We start from the raw sequence: 21852 nt of genomic DNA, 5'->3' as shown, positions 1-21852 counted from the left end.
CGGAAAGTGTCAAAACATCGCACGCTGGCTCAGCAACCTTGTTTGACTTCGGGAAAAATAAATATGCTACTGTTTTATCATCACACAGATTTACAACACACTTATTTACAAATATATTGGCTGCGATTGGCAGCGCGCTCAGTCATGGGCCCATTTCATCAAGGTTACTGGGCGTGCTCAGCTGATTAAATGGGATTCCTGGAACAGATGCAAATGGGTTGAGGAAGGAGAGGCAGCGCAGGGCTCTTCTGGACGGGAAGCCTCGTCTGACAATTTAACCATGGAGCATTTATACACCCGCAAAGGAGGCCTGACTAAATGCTGTCATAAGTAATGACCTGCTTGACATCGTAAAGTGCTCCTCTGGGTCTAATGAGTGAGGAGAGCTGACAGGCCGGATGGGCCTGAGCTGAGGTTGCAGGAGTTAGACCTCACTAAATCAAACGGCCTCTTTCATTCCCCCTTATCCTGCCCAACCAGAACCTGTTAGATCACATACTACAATCTCTATCCAATCCAACCAATAAAAATTCAGAGGGCGGACGGGGTCATTATTTTCTTATTTTTTAATTTGTGAATATATAAACTGAAAATTTTATAACTGCAGATTTTTCTTGGAGACACCACATTATGTGTACATGACATATCATGCTTATTATTTTAAGAGCTATTTTTTGGGTTTTAAAGGGGCATATCACCCTTGAACATGAAAATTCAACCATCATTTACACACCCTTATCCTGCTCCAAACCTGTATGACTATTTTTTTTTATAATGCAGAACACAAAAATATATTCCCAAGAATATTTCAACCATTTTTTCTATTCAATCAAAGTCAGTGAGGTTCAAACAACATACTATCGGACATCTTTGACTTCCTTTGTGTCCGGGGATGTGTATAGCATCCCTTTAAGATCCAAAAAACTAGACTGTTTTATAAATCAAATGCAATCCCTGTGACAAAAATAAAATAAAAAGGGCAGTTAAAGTCTTAAACCAACCTGTATTTCTTACTTGCAAAATCAACCAGTTCCATTCATAGTGTGATTTACATAATTAGCATTTTTCTGCAGGTCACTATGTTTAGACAAACACTGTATATTGGCTGCAGGGAATCCCGCTATTCTGAGACACTGAAATAAGATGGTTGTGTAGGCGAAGGCGTTTGTGGAGGCTAGAGGCTTGAAGTGGAGTTCTGTGCACTGAGCCAGCAGTGTGAATTTATCAGAGCCCACTGCTCTGACACTTTCATTTCAGGGTAGGACTGAGGCTCAACTACAATTTATGACAAGACAGGTCCTAATTTGTATTTTGCTTCTTTCCATAGGCATTACACCTCTGTTGTCAATCAAAATCCCAGCAGCTGCTCGGCTTTGTGACAACTATTGGAGTCCTGTGGTAACAGACACAATTTTAAGACACCAGAGAGCCATTCTATTTGCACATCTTACATAGACAATACAGTGTTACAGCACAGGTAAATACAGAATAACACAAGAGTATACATGTAGCTACAGAATGCATGTGATCTATCCAGATGACAAGTATATTGCAAATTATTCTGTTTTTCTTGAGCTTTAATCAAACTGAGAAATAACAGGTGTAATATTTGATACTCGTGTGCAGAATATTCTTATAACATTTCGACATTCTTCTCTTCAAATTGCTTATTTAAAAGCCGACAAAAAAAGGTTGTAATGCTCTTCTTGTTGGGGTTTCATCGTCAATATGTTAAAATCACAGCCAATAGATTTAAATGGTCATACTCATTATGAAATTTAAATTTGCCTACTGTAGATGGACACACGTAGAAGATCACTTTATGTCCCAGAGGAAACAGCATTCAGATAGTAGCATTTGTCTCCCTGTGAGTCAAACAGCCAGTTACTCTCAACAAACACATTGATGCCATCATACTTGTCAGGCTTCTGGACAAGCTTTAGTCTAGCACTCAGAAAGAGCAATACTCTAACTGATGCATAAGTACTAAAAACAAGTAAAATCACTATAGAATCTTCCACAACTTTTTACATTTGAATTAATTTCAATGACTTCCTCTGATATTTCCAAGGTGTCCATGACCATGCAATTAAAAGATGCATTTAACCAGAATAACTGTAAATTGAATGTTTCTATATTGATCATTTCATATCTTAAACATTTGAAATTATACATTTAAAAAATGAAATTATAAATTTTAAACCTATAAACACAATGACAAAGGTTAAAGGCCTGTTCACCCCAAATTGTTCTAAATTTAAAAGAATAACAGCACAACTATAACGTTAATGGGACAGAGGAACGATACTGTTAGAGTCACTTTAATTATTTTCAGCTGATGAATGATAAAAACATTGACAGCCAATCAGAATCCTTCCTGTTTTAGAAGCTGGAGCATTTAAAGCCTCAGACAAAACTAAACAGTATATTAATGTGCGTTAGTGTGGACACTAATTTAGCTATCATTAAAGTTAAAGTTAAAATCTTTTTAGTTACTGTTGTTGTGAATGAGCCTTAAGCCTGCTCTGATGCTTCATTTCATTTAAACAGAACCAAAGTGGAGAGTGTGAGCTGTCACATTTTCACTATGGCCTTGCGTAAACATGGCTTTATTTTTTGATGGTCTTGTTGGTCTATATTCTGCTTTAAAAATATTTGATTGACAGTCATAGAGCAAGCACACATTTGACATGCACGATTCATGACAACTCTCTTACAGTTATTAACTGACCGCTGTTCAGTGATGTTTCATTTAATCTCTTAAATTGAAAATCAATCGCCAACTCTCCAGGCTGACATACTAGTGCCCTCTGTTGATGATACAGGGAAATAAAGCAGCTGGCTTAAAAGCATTTAAATATTTATGCCCACAATGATATTACACCACAAAAGTCTATATAGTACCATAACATTCAATAACATTCCAGACAATTTAGAAAAAGGGCACTGGTAGGGATTCATAAAAAACAATTACACAAGGGAAAGTATGCATTTGTAAGCACCGGCATACTTAACCACAGCTGAAAGAGTGAGAACAACACTGCATCAGTTAATATCTACATGAAAACATAGAGATAACAAGATTGCTATATCATCAGTGAGGACAGGCCTTAAGGTTGAAGTATGATCACTAAAAGAGTACAGTAATAAAATGATTATGGCAAAAACAGATGGAAAAACACTGAGGAAAGTGAAGATGCATCGTGCCTGAGCCAAAGAGCAGAGGCACAGCTCAAGCTCTTAAGCGGACAGTTTAAGGAGCTGGTCCACTCAAGCATGCTTCATTAGAACGCGGTGCACTTTGCTAATGGCTTTGATTGGCTCCCTTATAGATTTAATGGCCGTGGTTAATTAAATTTGATACAGCCATAAAAAGTCACAGACAGCTATTGATTTACACAGGTCTGAGATTCTATCAAATCATCTTAAGCATGGAGGGGACGTTCTGATATCTTGGCTAAAGCCATAACTATAAGAATAACACTGTAATACAGAAATGGCTTTGGCTATTAATCTATGATATAGCGTAGTTCAAAGTCTGCCGTTTATTGCACACTGGAGAAAGACTGCACACAGAGAACTAAAGGCAATTAAAGACTTTCTTGTAACACAATGACTATGTGTTCTCTGGAAAGCGAGAATTAGTACCATTGCCAAACCAGCGACTGTACAAGTATGAAATGTATCGTCACTTTGGATGAGAGAGTTTGCTAAATGAAAAAGATCTACATAATCCTATGCCTCAAAAACAGTATGAGTCATGTAACAGGAATATAGCATAATGAAACCAATGTCTGGTGGGTTTATTCTCCACCTACTACAGTTGCAACCAGTGATTGAATTGGGCCAGTAATCACCAGTACAAGAAATTAATGTGCGATGATGTTAGAAATATTTAGGTGAAGAATTGAAGGCATTATCTATAGTCAATTGTAGCGATGTATGAAGATAAAGCTGACACAGAAGTCACTTTCAAACAGTAGCTTCTTGTTAGTCAACACAATCTGCATGACCAACTGGAACCGCTGTGAAATATGCATGGGCAAATTTTCTGCCCTCATGGGAAATTCCTATTGAAATGCAAAAAATTACAGAATAACAGTGAGCACACCTTTAATCTTACGTATCAAGAGTTTTCACAAATTGATAGGTGTTCTGAAAACTTGATCAGTGAAAAGTCATATTCAATGGTTTGTTCATAGCAAGAATTGGACCTTAAAATAAAGTGAGACCAATTTTACCGTTTTGGCCCGATTGTGTGTAAGAAATGCTGGAAAAATTTTATTTATTAAGAAAAACATTATAGTAATATTTTCTTGATTTGTGCTTTAGTTTAGTAAACTGATGATAAAAAAATGAATTATGTATACGATTATAATAATAATACCACACTTAACATTTTCAGCACAAAGTACCAATGTAGCAGCTTTATATTTTAAAAAGGGGGTCCCTCACAAGAGAACCATCATATTTAGAGATTCTTGGCAATAAAAGGTATGAAAATAACTTGTGTGGGCAACAGGGCCAACATTCAAAACAAAAACTGAACATAAGTTGTATGACTGCAACATGTACTTTAGAATTTTCTGTTTCCATACAGCTCAACAAAAGTTAGCTTAGTTAAGATTGAAAAGAACACGTACTGCGGCACAAAACAGTCAACAAGCCCTCATTTAAGTCAAGCTCTTGGTGGAATAGGAGCACTCAACCTCAAGCGTTCTTAAGTAATCTCCCTATCAGAGCCACCAGCAAGACCAGCTTCTGGCTATGCGTAAGACCACGGCCCATCTGTTGAGTGTGTTTATTTGCAGTAAACAGGACCCTCATCTCCATGGCCTTCCTCTGCCAGCTGCTGCTCGTTATGCTGAGTGCCCACCTCTGTCTTAATTGACTACTGCTGGATGCAAAGAGATCCCCGGGGACAAGGTAGCAGAAGGGGCAGACGCGGACTGCTTGGTGTGTATCCACTTGGAGGCTAACCTGCTTCTTCTCACTGACTGAAGAGCGTAATGCCTTTAGTGTGCCAGTAAATTCAAACCAGTCAGACTAAACAATGATGGAACATTTTTAGTATCATGGGGCCTTCTGGTCCCAACTGTGACACACCACAAGAAATCAGACTTTAGGATGCTCACTTCATTAACGCCACAACATTATAGCTTTCATTTTATGGCAGTAGCGGTTATGATATAGATCGTCAAAAATGCATCATGAAGTGAAATGTAACCACCTGGGGCCACCTGACATACTCAAAGTAAAATGGTTTATTCTAGCATTGGCAGAGAATCCAATAAAACTGGTTTCTTCACTTTTCACTGAATTCAGTTTTACTGCACAAGCATAATGTAATGCTGTTAAACTGAATTACTCATTATTTCTGCATGTACAGTTTGTTTAAACTCATTAGTGCGTTGTGCAAGTTGTAGATTTAATTTATTACTTTCTGATTTCATTTCCACTAACGACACTATCAGATGCAAATCAACCATCTGCATACACATTATTTGGGGTGCATTGAATTACATCCAGATGGGGTAAGTAAAATGCTTTGTACATTAACACATGATATCGACACAAATCCAATGGACAATTGGACAGCAAGCTTTCTTTGGTCTTCTCTATTTTACACAAAAGAAAACATGCAATCTCTATTTTATTTATTTTTCCTGAAGGAAAAAATATTTCTTACCTCAGTGCAGAGATAGTTCAAAGCTGTGAAGTCCCATCTTTTAGCATGTATTCTGTTGTAACTCAATATTGCATCCTGTAAGATTATGAATGTTACAACATTTTATTTTCCTTTTTTAACAATTAACAATTCCATTTTTTAGAATCCTTTCATGTCTAAGAAAAGGTAAACCAACAAATCACATTAAAATAAGTCAATACTAAATTTTGGTAAAATATAACATTTATTAGATAACTAAAATCAAGCAAAGAAAACGATGCCTCCCATCTTGGAGCAATTCTGCCACCCTCTGGTGGGATTCATCACTTATTCGTTTAGAACAATGTTTAGACATTATACCTACACCTTGACATTCAACAGTTCATTTCATAAAGTTCTCAAGATATAAACCAAAACATACCCTAATGTCAAGTGAACTTTTGCATTCTCCTTCCAAAGCTGTACGAATCAACTCCCATCGACTTTGCACTACACTTCCATCCTGAAAAGGGATACATCATAATTATTAAATTTTTTACGAAATTAATACTTTTATTCAGCAAAGGTGTATTAAATGGAACAAGTAATAGTAAAGACATTTGTCACAAAAGAGGTTTATTTTAAATAAATGCTGTTTTCAATTTTATATACAGCAAAGAATACTGGAAAAATATATCAAGGTTAACACAAAAATAATAAGCAGTACCACTGTTCTCATTATTGATAATTTAAAAAAAATTCATGAATCAGGATATTAGAATGATTTATGAAAGATCATGTGACACTACAGAAATGGAATAATGGCAAAGTGGTAAATTCTGCTTTGCCATCACAGGAAAAAATTACATTTTAAAGCAAACATTTTTTAACTATGCAGCATGATGTAACTACATCAAATAATCACTTCATTTTAAACCTAATAAATAGTATCAGCTATTCAACATTAATCCACTCTCATAAATATTGCAAAGTCAATATGCACACAGCACGGAGACTGCTTTAGTTAGGGTCTTAAATGACCTTCTTATTATAGTCGATTCTGGGGCTTTTGGCATTTTGGTTCTGTTAGATCTTAGTGCTGCATTCGATACGATATGTCACAGCATATTATTGGACAGACTACATAGATGGATTGGTCTTTCTGGAACTGTGTTGAACTGGTATAAATCGTATCTTTCACAACGTTCTCAGTTTGTTTACCTGAGTACTAACAGATCTCAGACTGTGCCTTTGTGTCAGGGTGTCCCTCAGGGATCAGTTCTGGGTCCTGTTTTATTTAGTGTTTACATGCTACCTCTTGGGCAGATTATTCAGAAGTACAGCCTTATCATTGTTACGCAGATGACACCCAGATTTATTTTATCTACTTCCTCTTTGACTCTTTCTGACTGTTTGTTGGAAATCAAGGCATGGATGAAACACAACTTTCTAAAGCTAAATGGTTCTAAAACTGAAATTGTATTAATTGGCACTCCATCTAATGTTAATAAATGCAGTAATTTTAAACTTTCAGTTGACAATACTCAAATATATCCTCATGCCCAGGTGCATAATTTAGGCGTTATTTTTGATGCTCAGATGACTTTTCATTTCAAAAACATAACTAAAGCTGCTTTTTTCCATCTTCGTAACATTGCTGGCATTAGACCCTTTCTTTCCAGGCCTGATGCTGAGAGGCTTATTCATGCCTTCATCACATCACGGCTTGATTATTGTAATTCTCTCTTTGGGGGTTTACCAACAAGTTCTGTTAAGAGATTGCAATATATACAAAACTCTGCTGCGCGAGTTTTGACTTATATATCTGCACGCCATCACATTACCCCAGTGCTCCAGCAACTTCATTGGCTCCCAGTTCAATCACGTATTGATTTTAAAACTCTGATTTTAACCTATAAAGCTGTGCATGGGCTGGCTCCAGATTACATCTGTGATTTGGTCACTCTCTCTACTCCTCGCTCTCTTCGCTCTGCTGGTTGTCTCTCCTTGTATCAGCCTCGTTGTAAATTAAAAACCATGGGGGGGGCTTTTTCTTATAACGGGCCTAAGCTATGGAACGCATTGCCTGCGTTCATTAGGAATGCGGCTTCCTTGGATTGTTTTAAGAAACTTCTTAAGACGCATCTTTTTAGTAAAGCTTTTAATTTGTGATTATTTACTGTGATTTTATTTTGATATTATGTAGTTTTGGTTGATTTGTTATTTTGTTTGTACATGTTGTAGCGCTTTGAGTTTAAGAAAGGCACATTACAAATAAAATGTATTAATATAATTTAAACGGCAATGAATTTTAAGTGAGACTTTTCTACATAGCAACGATTAACCAAAATTAGACATTACCTCATTCTCCACAGGAAACACGTTCTTTTCTGAACAAGGCATCTTTACGGTCATATCATCCCAGGAATCTCTGTATTTGCTCGGATATGGATGGGGGACTTGACCTTCTTTGAGCAGGTCTGTCTATAAACCAGAGCAGAGAGAGACTCTAGGTATTTACCAATTCATTTTACCTTTGAATCAATACAAACATTACGTAATCAGGTCAGTATGGCATTCTGATATTTTAAAGGATAAAATTTTAGTTTTTTAATGGTTGCCTGAAAATAATCAATTTTAAAAAACAAAGCCTGCAACAGACTCAATGCTTGTGATGTAAAATATGAAGTAAAAAACATTTTCTGCAGGGACAATTTAAGTACTATCCAACCACTTCAGTCCAAATCCTTTCAATGAAACATCAAAACGTAGAGCTGCTTGGACATCCACAGCAGCATTAGACTCAAACTGACAGGAAGCCCTTAGGCGCTGACCGAGAACATCACAGTGTCGCTGCGGAGTGCTGTGGAGAGCGTGGCTTACCCTGATGAGTACTTTGTGATTGTCTGTTGCCCTGAGGTGTGGCAGGGACTGTCCACACTGAGGCATTCTTCTGAGCTCCTTTATTGGGGTCCCAAGCCATTCCTGTTCTTTCTGCTCTACTGACACTTGCTCACTGGAAGAGATGGAACAAATTATGTTTATTATTATTAGGTTTATTTCATATTTTCATATGATTTCAGTGTTATTGGTACAATATTGGTTAATGGATTTATGTCAGCCAGTATTGCATATTTAATTGCACAAGCTCATTTTGCCTATTTTTACATTTAGATTACCTCTGTTGACATCTAACACACATTTTAAAAACATTCTTATTTAAAAAAAAATTAAAAAATTTGAACTTTAGAAGGAGCAGTAGATCAACATACTAGAATAATTTTCTGAAGGATCATGTGACACTAAATACTGGACTAATGGCTACTGAAAAGTGGAATCATGGGAATATATTAAATTTTTAAAATCTTTTAAAATAGAAAAATGTAGGGCTGTAGTCAACCAAAGAAATGCTTAGTCGACCAAAGTCCTGTCCTGCGCAACGATCAGTCGACTAAAAAAAAAAAATAAATAAATAAATAAAAAAGACGCAATGTTTTGCATTTTGATTGAACATTTATTAAACAATTTTCATAGAGCATTTATAAAACAACAACGAAAAAACATCAATACATAAAACTATAATAATAATACAATTCTTTGAAAATTAAGTGATTTTTTTTAACTGCAAAGTGAGGAGCTCTGTCCTAGGTCTATAGTGACAGTCACAATCGCGCACCTGACCACACCACACGCTACAAAAAAATGTAACTGCTAAAACTGCCAAATAATGAAAAATCCTAACAAAAGCTCTCATTTATACAGGCTGTATATTCTTCTTTACTTTCAAAGCTATGGGTTAACTTTTGTCCAGCCGATCTAGGCGTTTTAAAACAAACACACAAAAAACCCAAATAGCCTAGAAAACAACCCTAAATAATAGGCTGTATAGTAGAAAGGCCTATAGATTTAGTTTAGTTTTGTTACATTATTTAGGCTATTTTCAAACGCGTCAAGTGTACAAATAAAAACATAAGAAAACACAATCCTATATTCCTTACTGAGCGCGAAGCAGCAGTGCAGCCAGCCACAGGTGCGGTTCCCGAGTGTTCGTGGTGCGCTAAACTGTGGCGCTGTTATAAAATAGCCTAAATTAAAGCATTTAAAGTTGGGGATAAAACATAGGCTAATTATATTTAGAATACAGTAATATATAACTGCTAATAAAGCAATAAATATCAAGGAATAAATCAATGAAACTCTCTTTATTGGTGAAAAAATAAATAAATAAATAAATTATGCAACTGGTCGACCAATGAGAATGTCAGTCGACATCGACCGATTAGTCGACTAAACGACTAAAGTTGACAGCCCTAGAAAAATGTATATTTAACAATATTACTTTTTAAACTGATTTAAAAAATAAAAACAGCCTTGGTGAGCATAAAAGAATTCTTTCAAAACACATTAAAAAAATCTCAAAACTAATATCAATTTTTCATGTTGTGACGCCAAAATTCACTTGTATCATTAAAACAACTGATTTTCATTTTCAAGTGTTTTTAATGATCAATTTCAACAAAATACTATAGAATTTCAATCAGCCATTTATAAAACCAATTACTAGTAAGTCAAACTTTTAATATCAGTGCATCTGAGTAGTCTTTGATAGAGTGGTAAAATCATTATCTATAGCAATATTTCCAAAAACAGCAATACCTTTCTGAAGAAGACACCTGCGTCTGGTCACTCTCAGGTTCAGTCTCAACAACTTTTTCAGGAACAAAAGCATCAGCACCAGAGTTTTGCCCCTCTGTGTCATCTATTTCCATGGGTGTCACTTCAGGCTCGTCTTTGATGTTTTCTACAGCTTCTGGATCGGGGTCTAAGGGTTTGGGATCCACCACCATTGGGTCAACACTCGAACAGGGGTCTTGCAAGTCGGGGCAGGCAGGAGAGTTGCTAGGCAGAGACTCTTTGCATGCTGGACTCTCTGGTCTCATCTCCTCATCTTCGTTATGTGTGTTACTTGTATTTATGGAGGAATTGAGGTTTGTCCCTGCCATCTCTGTGGACATGCAAGTCATCTTGACCAGCTTGGCATCTGGTGAGGTTGATTCAATTGCCTTTTCTCCATTGCTTGGCTCCACTGGAACGTGTGCATCATTAATATCAGGAGTTTCTCTATAAGCGAAGCCCTTTGCGTCCTCGTCACAGTTCGGCAAAGAGGGCTGTGTCTGGTCCTCTGGTTCATCATTCTGTTCCTTATGTTTTCTTGTTGATTCACACAGCTTATCATTATCTTTCATGACAGGAGGACTGATTTCAAGGGTCTCATGAAGATCACACCCTGCATCCTCATCCCTATGGCTGTTAAAGACAAAAAACGTTGTTGTTGTTGTTTTACCTGTTTTAAAAACAACAACAACAAAACAACTTACCTATTTTTTTCTCTGTTACAAGTTTCCATATTCATCGTAAGCACACTTCCTGCCAAACTACTTGCTGTAAAAACAAAAATTATACTTAGAACTGAAATTTAGATCTTAGAACTGAAAAAAGTTATAGTTACAGTCATACCTACAACTCATAAACCTAAGCAATGAAAGGATTGCTGCAACACAAGAAAGCTAGCATTTCAAATGACAGTTTACTGTAAAATGTGTAAAATTCTTCTCGAAAAATATCTTTAATCTCACACACACTTCTACTGAGGGTCCCTGGTTTGGCTGAGAATTTGGGTGGGGCTCCTGTTGAAAACGCATGATTCTAACAATTATATTGTTATTACATGTTATATTACAAATAATATTACAAACTATTAAGTGCTAGATCAGTGTAGATGAAACTGTGGATTGGTTCAACAGGATTATTGTTGTTGTGAATGACTGCTAGCTGAGAGATAAAAGCAAGTCAGAGTTTGCATGGATTTTTAGGCTAATATATAAGAAAAAATCATGTGTGCATCTTTCAAATCCACATATATTATCAGATCTAGAATATGTATAACTGTAGTAAAAGCTAAAACACATCCCTTTATCTTTTGATGAAGCCTTTACGTTAACTGTTACATCTTTAAATCTACCGCATACATTTAAATAAACAATAGGTTACCAGAATTATTACTGCTAGAAAAACAACAATAATCCTTCAGTATATCACGCTAATATTTGTATATTAGACAGGCTACTTTACTGTAAGTCTGTTCGATTTTAACACGGATCAAATAATCATACTTGCTCTCTTTTTCTGCTTTGTCTTCGTATCGCTGTCAAGCTCACACACATATTCGAGCTCTTTTCCAGCAGACGGGAAAACTACACCTATTTTGCAAAGGTCTGCTGCTTTCACCACACTATCAAAGACAGCAAGATCACAGTGGAATAAAACTAAACACACAACAGAAAGGATAACTGGAGGAGGCATCAGTTCCGGGTCGTAAAGTTTGCTGCTGATTGGATGAAATCTTGTCACGTGATTGAAAGAAAGCCTCTCTATCTCAAGTTCATCAGGAACCGGTTTCTTTCCTCGCATGCTGTAGCTTTTTCATTCATGCAAGCTATGCTTTTATATATATATAAAATATTATTTAGAAATTTTGTATTGCAACTTAGAGTGATATTCCGTCAATCTGTTTAATATTAATATTATTGGTTAAATTCTAGATTTTTACATTTAATTTGGGGTTCATCCTCAGAATCTTATAAATAAACTACTATGTAACATAATTAACCTAGCAAGAAAAGTAGCTAGTGCACATAAATCAAGCTATAACGAATAGAAAACAGAACTGCTCTTTTGCAAACTTTAGTTTGTACACCTGAGGTTGACAATCAGCATTTTCTAAGCGCTTCCATAACTATTCATTTCTTGAAAAAGAAAATAAGATTTGGTACCCTGTTCATAGAAATAGTCTATTATTAATTATGTTATCGATGTATTTACTAATGATGATATTATATACAAGTATACAAGAAATAATTGTTTAATGTATAATGAACAACAAAGCAGATACATCTGATTTTAGTTAAAATTGCAAAATTAAAATCTCGTAAATAACTTCTACAATATGCACTGTATAAGTCACATAATTCTACAACAGCAAAACATTGCAACATAAGCATGAATCTAATCTTGTATGCATATTATTAACAAAGAAAATAAACATAGTCAGGGACTGGAAATCAAACAAATATAGTGCAACTTCTCGCAGCATTGTAATTTGCCAACCCAGTGTTGTCTACAAAGAAAAAAAATAGCTCTTGGTTTAGGTTATACATTCAAGTATTTTTGGAGGGGAAAAATATGCATAAAAATAAAATAAAATTTCTCTATTGGTTGTGTCCCATTGCAGGTTGCTGCGCCAATATCTTGACATTTTCCAATTAATATGGCTTCACGATTTTCATGGAAATGTAGTTCTGTAAGAAAAAAATATATTAAATTTAGAAAATGCACATGATATTGTGATTCTTACAGGTACTTTGCTTATAATATTTTGCTTATTTATTTATAATAATATCTGTAAAGGACTTACAGGGAAGGAATACAAGAGGATTCCAAGAAACAGGATCACCAGTATGAGAATAATGAGTCCAATGAAGAGCCATTTGTATCTGCGCCAAATTATGAATTTCATAGTCTTGCATGGATTTGTGAACCAAAGGAAGGACGTATCTGGACGGCTGTTTGAACATATTACAAAATACAGTATTACTCACATTATCTAATCAAACATGATACTGAATGGCCAAACATCGATATTCTCATACATACTTTGGAGGATCTAGTTTGGGGTTCATGTTGGGTTCATCTCTTCCTTTCCCAGCTGGCCTCTCTTCTGCCTCCTTCTCTTCCACCACTTCCAGTGTCATCTCTACTTTACCCTAACGCCACAAAGAGAACGGTCTTTACCGTTTGTACTGCACATATGCAGTATGCGTCATGTATCTTATTTTTATCAGTAAGCTACACTCACAGTCAGGATTTTTTTGCCATCTTCCTCCATGGCACAAGGCCACCAGCCTCTCACTGACTTCTGGGAGAAGAGTGACGTAGGTGTGCGGTTTTTCCCTGTTTGGTTTAGCATGCTTAAAGAGCACTTTTCAGGGGTCTTAGCTGGAGGGATGAGGTGAAGCATATCCAACTCCACCGTGCCTGTTTAAGAATAGCCAAAAACATCAACATTATCATGAATATTTCTAAAGAAACTCTAAATAATACATAATCATAATCCAAAAAAGGAAAGATTAAACATCTGATGGGTATATACAGTGGCCTCCAAAAGTATTGGAACAGTAAAAACAAAATTGCTCTGTTGGCTGAGGAGTCAAGACATTTACAAATATGATTGAAAGATGAATATGAGACAAAACTACAGAATGTCACATTTTATTATTGGATGATTCAACACAATGATGTTTTACCAGCTAAGAAGTTCAGAACTTTTAGAGTTTCATTCCTCTATCTGATGTGAGCATAAGTATTGGGACAGTTGCCTCACAGGTCTTTCTAAGTGATCAGCTGTGTTACTGTTGCATTAATTCTTCAGATATTAAAAGCAGGGAATGTGTCGTATCATTTCAGTTATAGCCATTACTTCTGTATTCTGAATCTTGCATTGATGACACACACAAACCAGGATGAAGATGAGGGAGCTGACTTTGACAGAAAAGCAAGCAAATTGGATGCTGAAAGAAAAGAGGAAGTCAGTTAGAGCTCTAGCAAAAACAAAGGGCATGGAGAAATCAAGAGTTTGGAAACCACCAGCGACACCAGCAACGACCTGATCGGCTGAAAAAAAAAAACAGTAGTTGATAACAAACAAATCATAAAAGCTGTGAAAATGAACCCTAAAAGACGTGTCTGTAAAATCACCAACAACTTCCAGAAAGCTGGGGTGATGCTCTGACAATCTACTGTCCTCAGGAGACTTTGACACAGAATTACAGATGCTACACAGCAAGATGCAAACCTCTGACCAGCACCAAAAATAGAAAGGCAAGATTAGAGTTTGCAAAAAAAAGCACAAAGGTGAGCCAGAAGAGTTTTGGAACTGTGTTTATGGACCGATGAGACAAAGATGAACCTTTATCTAAGTGATGGGAAAGCAAAAATGTGGAGAAAAAAAGGGAAATGCAATGACCCCAAGCATACAGCCTCATCTGTAAATCACGGTGGAGGTGGTGTCATGGCATGGGCATGCATGGCTGCCTCTGGAAAAGGCCCTCTCAACTTTATTGATGACAATGTATGATGACAGTAGAATGAATTTGGAAGGGTACAAAACCATCTTGCCTACCAATATTCAAGAAAATGCCACCAGACTCATTGGGAAGTGCTTCATATTGCATCAGGACAATGACCCAAAACACCCTGCCAGTTCAGTCAAAGCATTTATAAGGGCAAAGAAATGGAAAGTCTTAGATAGCCCAAGTCAATCTCCAGATTTAAATCCGATTGAACATGAATTTCACCAGCTGGAGAGGAGAGTAAAGGCAGAAACTCCCCAAAACAAGCAACAATTTGAATTGGCTGCATTAAAGGCTGGGAAAAGTATTTCAAAGGATGAGACCAAGAGTCTGGTGATGTCTATGGTTCAGACTCACTGCTGTGATTGTGCGCAAGGGATCTGCAACTAAATAATAGCTTTTAATCTTTAATATCTGCCTTATGTTCAACTGTCCCAATACTTATGCTCACATCAATGAGTGGGATGAGCTCTAAAAGTGCTGCTCTTTTTATTTGGTAAAACATATATGTGTTGAAACGGCTAATAATAAAATGTGACATTCTGTAGTTTTGTCTCATATTCATCTTTTAATTATATTTGCAAATGCCTTGACTCCACAGCCAACAGAGCAATTTTGTCTTTACTGTTCCAATACTTATGGAGGGCACTGTACATGTTGATTCGAAAAAGAGTATGCACCCAAGTAATCATCCAAGGAGAATTTGTCATTGTCCCAGATCTGAATGATCAGTTTAGGAGGGATCCTTAACTCAGTTTTGTCTAGATTCCAGAAGTGTTCCTGGAAATGAAAACACATATGGTTTGTGACTACCAATGATTGAAAACATGTCATCTAATATGTATTTATGATTTTCCAAACCACAAACCTTTCTAGACACCATACACAACTGTTCTGCTGGCAAATAATCAAAGCCAAAGACAAATCTCCAGTTGAAATTTCCATCTCCATCAAGAGACCTAAAATGGACATCAGTTTTCTGCTTGTCCTCCTCCATACCTGGAATCCACCTACAAATATAAATAAATTATGTATAATATAAATAAATATATATACACTACTACTAGTGTTTATAAGCTTGGGGTAGATATGTTTTTTTTTATGTTTTTGAAATTAGTCTTTTATACTCACTAATGCACCAATGCTGCATTATTTGATAAAAAAATATAGTAAAAACAGTAATATTACAATTTAAAAATAATGTATTTTAATATAGTTGAAAATGTAATATATTCCTGTGATGGCAAAGCTGAATTTTCATTCATTACTCCAGTCTTCAGTGTTATATGATACTTCAGAAATCATTCTAAAATGCAGTTTTGGTACACAATAATTTTTTTTTTATTATCATCAATATTGTAAACAATTGTGCCGATTAATATTTCTGTGGAAACCCTGATACATTTCTTTCAGGATTCTTTGATTAATAGAAATACTGACACTTCTGATAAATTTAATGCATCCTTTCTGAATCTAAGTATTAATTCCTTTCAAAAAAGTACTTGCTGACCAAAAACATCTGAATGGTAGTACTATACTAATATTATAATCAACATATTACCCTTTCACATAGATGTCACTCATGTTTTCTCCTGTGATGCTGGTTTCATCCAGAATGACTTCAGTTGTGTTCCAAACAATTACTCGCAGGAAATACCTTCAATATAAAGGGACACATTACAACACTAATCACACATAAGTAGTTTTACAGTAGTGAGCAAAAGTAGATGGTACTTCTTGGGTTTGCGAGGACTGATGTCACAAAGGGGTCCTGGAATACCAAGGTTTTTGGGGAATATTTCAACCCACATCTGGATTTTGCCCTATGAAGACAAAATGAATGTGAGCGACACGGACAGTACTTCTGGATAAACCAATGCAAAGTCTTTGAGTATGCATTAGAAAAGCTGAGTATGTGGGGACAGACCTGAGAGAGAGTGGGTTGGTAGGTGCTGTACAGGGTCCTGGTCTCCACATGCTCTGGGACGAGGCCTTGCCTCCTCAACACATGCAAGCAGATTCGCTCCTTAGGTGTGCCCAGATGTGGATGGATGGTTTTATTGGCTTCTGTGAGCAAAGACATATCCATTTATGTTTTCATTGCTTATTTACTGTATTATAAAATGCTTGTTTAGCAATATATGGTGCTGCAAGTTCCACCCAAAGAAGAAACACAACATACATCATGTACAGTTGTGCTGAATCAGGTAAAACTGTAGTAACAAAAAAGTGTACCTTTATTTACTACATAAAGGGTTCTTAAGCTCATATTCAGACTACTGTTCAAAAGTTTGGGGTTTATTTTTTTAATGTTTTAAAATAAGTCTCTTATACTCACCAAGTCTACATTTATTTGATCAAAAATACAGTAAAAACAGTAATGTGAAATATTAATACAGTTTAAAATAGCTATTTTTTCTTTAAATAAATGTTAAAATGTAATTTTACTGTGCTGGCAAAGCTGATGACGTCACGATCCTTCAGAAATCATTGTAAGCATTATTTATTATTATCAGTGTTGAAAACAGTTGTGCCGCTTTATATTTTTTAGAAACCATGATACATTTTTTAGGATTATTTGATGAATAGAAAGTACAATAGAGTACAATATATTTTGAATATAGAAATCTTTAGTAACATTATAAATGTCGTAACTGTCACTTCTAAATTAAAGTTATATATAACTTATATAGCTTATAATATTTCTTTAAAAAAAAAAAAACTTTCTGACCCCACACATTTGAACAGTAGTTTATGTACATAAAGTTGTGGTTAAGACAAGGTCTAATAGTTTGAATAAGTATACCCAGTTCATCTAGCCTGTACTCTCGTCCTCCAAACGACAGGAAACTTCCATCATCTGCGATCTGAGGAGCAGGAACTCCTCTCATCCTGGCCAGATTCTGTAGGATTTGAGATGGTTTGAGCTGGTCCCTCCACTGGTTCACTCCAGATCTTTTCCAAACATATAAATCAAAAAGTACATGAATATGTCTAGGAATAGGGAATGATACCATAACACTGTATGTGAAAAAGTTGCCGCTTGTAAGATAAACACTTACACACAGTAAGATTTTGGGATTCCACAATGTGAGCCGAACCGAGAAAGAAGTCGATTCTCAAGGTCTATGATTGTTTCCCCAACCTTCTCATCAGCACTAAGCAGGTCATAATCATAGATGGATATCTTCAAGTCCTTGTCTTGTGGAATGTAGCCGCTTAGTTCAAACACTCTGTGTACATATTTTAAAATAGTTTTTAAAAATCTCAACAGAAATACACAAACATCTGTATGTAAACGCATTACTTATCATATGCTCACCTTCCAAATTCTGGATTTAGTGTATTTGGTTTGTAGTGATCTCTGTCATCAATCATTTTCTTCCCCAGAGAAATCTTTATGTAGGGATCACACTTCATAAGGAAAGCATAAGCACATGTTACAAAAATGTCAAATGTGATGCTTTGTGAACCATCAGAATATTTTATTGTTTTACATTGTGAACTGGCTATATACTCACCATGCCATTGTTATCTTTGGGCTGCAGGTCAAGGCAGCGTATGATGTAGATTCTGACCAGGCACTCCTGAGGACAGCTCTCAGGCAGCTCCCTAAACTGCCGAGGTGGTTCTGAGACATTTGGGTCATCTGACAAGGGATACACTCGAAACGACCCCTGTGAATATAGTCATACTATATGAAGCAAAGCTTTCTTGGTTAGACGTCTACCACTAGATGGCAGTCTAATACAACGTATACTCTTCGTTGCACTTTTGTTTTTTGTTTTTTTGAGTGCCTCCAAATTTTGTCTCCAGCTGTTTAGAGTTGTCCAGAATCCCCTCTATTTGGAAACTTGTCTTGTAGCAAATGCCTTCAAAATGTTTTTATTATTACACGATACTTTACACCAGTAGGGGAACAGTTCTTTCTCAACAACCTGAGATTAAATGCCTTACACAAGGTCACAATAGTGATAGGGCGGGTTTGTAATACCCAAAAGTCTCTTCTACTTGGACTGAACCTGCAACTTTTGTGTTAGCAGCCTAGATATTTAATGACAAGGAAACCGCCACCCCTTATAAAAAAGCCATTAAATTCAAAAGCAAAGGAAGCAGTGCATAGCTGACTGGCTAGACTTGCCTTGAACTCTCCCACTACAGAGGGGTCTTCCTCCTCATCCTCGGTTTTGCCCCTCTGTAACTTGAATGTAGCGCAGAAGTCTGTTAGCCCTCTGAATTCTGGGACCACCTCAAGCTCGGTGTTGAAGACCTGAAACAGACGTGTACTTTTAACACTGTTCAATTATATAACAATGGTTATACCTTATCTGCTTTGAAACATAAGCAGGATGCAAACATCCACACAGGATGGTAAGATCGGGCAAGTAAACTCACTGTTAAAGTGTCATATCCTTTCTGGAGATAAGGGCCGCACTTTTCATGCTTGTTAATGGAGGCATAGAATTTGCTCCACCAGTCCACCGTATCCTCTTCCTACAAAAGGTTGTGGTATAATAGAAGAAGGTTTAGCTCTAAGATGCTGTAACAATCTGTCTGTAGCTATTCGCGCCATAACAGCATAGTTTCCAGACTGTTATATAATGACAGAAAAAGCTATTTATTTTTCTTTCTGCTGGCACTGGGGAAACCATGAATGAGTAGCAATAGACACAAAGATGTAAACTTATTATTGTAAGGTTTACAAATTTATGAAATTATTCTGAAAACAATTAGTATTTCAGATCTGTACTCTGTACCTGTTTAGAAGGACTGGGCATTCTGTCCCCCATGTCAATGACAAAATCTCTGGGAGCTGATGCCATCATGGCCACTGAGACACATAAATTATACATGAGATAATTAAAGTGTGTATATATAGAATGATGGCTGATAGAAATTAATCTCAAGAATAAGTATATACTGTAAGTATATATACTTATATTTGTATACAGTACATAATAGCATGTATATGTGTGTGTGTGTGTGTGTATGTATATACATATACATACTATTATATACTATATACTAATATAAGTATATATACTTATCCTTGAGATGGCAAAGGTATATATATATATATATATATATATATATATATATATATATATATATATATATACACAACTCTTTAATATTGTAATAATATCTTACAATAAATGCAGCCTTGGTGAGCATAAGAGCCTTCTTTCTAAAACATTAAAATTCTTATTATTTATATTGATTAAAAATAAACTTAAATAAAATTTTACCCTTGGCAGACATAGCCACTTCGGTGGTGATTATGTAAGGATCACATCTGAACTCTTCCAGGGAGTTTATAGTACACTGTCCAACGACTGGTTTCCGACCAAAGGGCCTGTGGTCAATAACTTTGAGCACAATAGGTGGAGTGTACATCTCATCTTTAGGAAGAAGCTGAAGAGATAGAGAGATTGTTAGCATTCTGCTTGTCCAAAACCAACAAAGCTTCATTTACAAACACAACTATTTAGTAATGTTTGGTGTTTTTATTTTCACTGCATGTATTGGGATCAAAAACCTGCTTAAATCTGGAAGCAGGGCAGATTTAGTATATAATCTAGACTCTTGGGGCACATGGTCTTTTAAAAGCACGATTTTAGATTTGCCACCACAGTCCTAGTGTGTTCTAAGTGAGCTCAGAGTTGTTTTGTGTTGCTACAATGTTCTGGATGGTTGCTAGGTCATGGCTAGGGTGTTCTATGTGGTTTCTTACTGGCCTATGTCACAAAAAGCCCACTCTAAAGTCTTAGTCTATGGGGTTTGTTTCTAGCCCATTTTATCATTCGTAAATATAATCACTTAGAAATGTAGCAGATCTACAACAATGCCTCATAATTTGTGTTTACATTTATTTCTGCAGCACAAAGGGCTTGGGATGAGTAACGCATCGAAGTTTATTCAAATCTCTAACAATTAAAATGAGCAATAGCACAGCTTGCCTTAGCAATCACCACTAATTAGCATTGTGGGAAGCTGGAATTAGAACTGAAGATCACATGTAATAAAAATCCTTCTATCTTTTGTTTTATATTCAGAGGCATTTCAGCAGTTCCAATTTTTTTTAGGCAAGCAAAAGCTATTTCTTTAGGTTAAGGAGGTGAAGTACCACTTTGAGGAACAGGACAGATCCAGAGAAGTTGGGATTTTTCTTGATGTTTTTGATGATGGCAGTCTGAACAGTCTGCCCTCCACATTCAACTATAAGGCTGGGGGAAGACACTGCAGCCAGCTGGTATGCCTTCATGTTTCTTAAACCCCAGGCCAGGATCTGTCAAAACACACAGTATGAGACACTGGCAGTAATTTTGTTTGGTTTTAGCGCATTATTGGTAAGGATGACTGCATTACCTCGACTGCGGTGAGCTGCACCACAGGCCTGATCCCCTGAGGAACCATGTACAGATTCTCACTTCTTCGAGGTGGGACCAGGGGAAGGTTAACGTCATTTGCCTGAGGTCAACAATGAACAGCATAGTGGATAAGCAAATGATAATGGTGCTGTGGTTAAAAGACACGCTAATGGCGACAACAGTTAAGTCATTGTGTAAAACTGCTATTCTCCAGTTGCATGTTTCCTTAGTATTGACGATTTAGCTAAATTTCGCAATACTGGCTACACCCTGCAAATCTGAAACTGCAGACAATCCTATGATACAAACAGTATTTAAATTATACTATTTGAGGACAGATGACAGTAACTTGTCTGCTAAACATATTTACATCAAACACATTCTGTTCTAAAGTACAGCATTCAAAAAATGTTTAATACAAACAACCATGTGTTTAGGTTTACATAAGAAAAAATGTTTTTGAAATTAAATTGGTATAAGATAATATATAATAACAATATATGCTAATAATTAAAAACATTTTGTCATGTATTAAAGTGTTTATTAATGTATGGGTAGCAGGGTTATTACTGTTAACTAAAACTACAAATATAAAAAAAAATAATTAACTAAAATAAATCAAAAATAATTTATTAGAACTATTTTA

At 36.0% G+C, this 21852-nt stretch overlaps 2 protein-coding genes across 3 annotated transcripts in view; both read right to left on the bottom strand.

The window, feature by feature from the left end:
- LOC306882754 (poly(ADP-ribose) glycohydrolase-like) overlaps positions 1-12054 on the bottom strand; it is a 35697-nt gene extending 23643 nt beyond the window's left edge. Inside the window, exons 1-7 of one of the 2 annotated variants that reach the window (XM_079437618.1) lie at positions 11821-12035; positions 11026-11089; positions 10304-10954; positions 8531-8663; positions 8009-8131; positions 6090-6170; positions 5690-5764 (exon numbers count right to left, since the gene is read on the bottom strand). In XM_079437618.1, the coding sequence (XP_079293744.1) occupies positions 5690-5764; positions 6090-6170; positions 8009-8131; positions 8531-8663; positions 10304-10954; positions 11026-11089; positions 11821-12010 (1317 nt within the window). In that variant the 5' untranslated portion in view covers positions 12011-12035. Of the gene's footprint in view, positions 1-5689; positions 5765-6089; positions 6171-8008; positions 8132-8530; positions 8664-10303; positions 10992-11025; positions 11090-11820 lie in introns of both variants that reach the window. The other variant, XM_079437619.1, reaches the window with a different exon arrangement.
- A 499-nt stretch (positions 12055-12553) lies between these two features.
- The window catches only part of myofl (myoferlin like), a 31895-nt gene continuing 22596 nt past the window's right edge, over positions 12554-21852 (bottom strand). Inside the window, exons 35-53 of the mRNA XM_079437493.1 lie at positions 21205-21306; positions 20963-21124; positions 20085-20250; positions 19593-19666; positions 19231-19329; positions 18977-19105; positions 18357-18512; positions 18158-18249; positions 17898-18068; positions 17642-17790; positions 16763-16902; positions 16570-16658; positions 16397-16492; positions 15704-15845; positions 15516-15615; positions 13563-13741; positions 13361-13470; positions 13122-13269; positions 12554-13005 (exon numbers count right to left, since the gene is read on the bottom strand). Of these exons, the coding sequence (XP_079293619.1) occupies positions 12970-13005; positions 13122-13269; positions 13361-13470; positions 13563-13741; positions 15516-15615; positions 15704-15845; positions 16397-16492; positions 16570-16658; positions 16763-16902; positions 17642-17790; positions 17898-18068; positions 18158-18249; positions 18357-18512; positions 18977-19105; positions 19231-19329; positions 19593-19666; positions 20085-20250; positions 20963-21124; positions 21205-21306 (2340 nt within the window). The 3' untranslated portion in view covers positions 12554-12969. The remainder of the gene's footprint in view (positions 13006-13121; positions 13270-13360; positions 13471-13562; positions 13742-15515; positions 15616-15703; positions 15846-16396; positions 16493-16569; positions 16659-16762; positions 16903-17641; positions 17791-17897; positions 18069-18157; positions 18250-18356; positions 18513-18976; positions 19106-19230; positions 19330-19592; positions 19667-20084; positions 20251-20962; positions 21125-21204; positions 21307-21852) is intronic.

This window comes from Barbus barbus (assembly GCF_936440315.1).
Source record: "Barbus barbus genome assembly, chromosome: 16".
NCBI lineage: Eukaryota > Metazoa > Chordata > Actinopteri > Cypriniformes > Cyprinidae > Barbus > Barbus barbus.
This window is presented reverse-complemented; position numbering and strand designations above follow the sequence as displayed.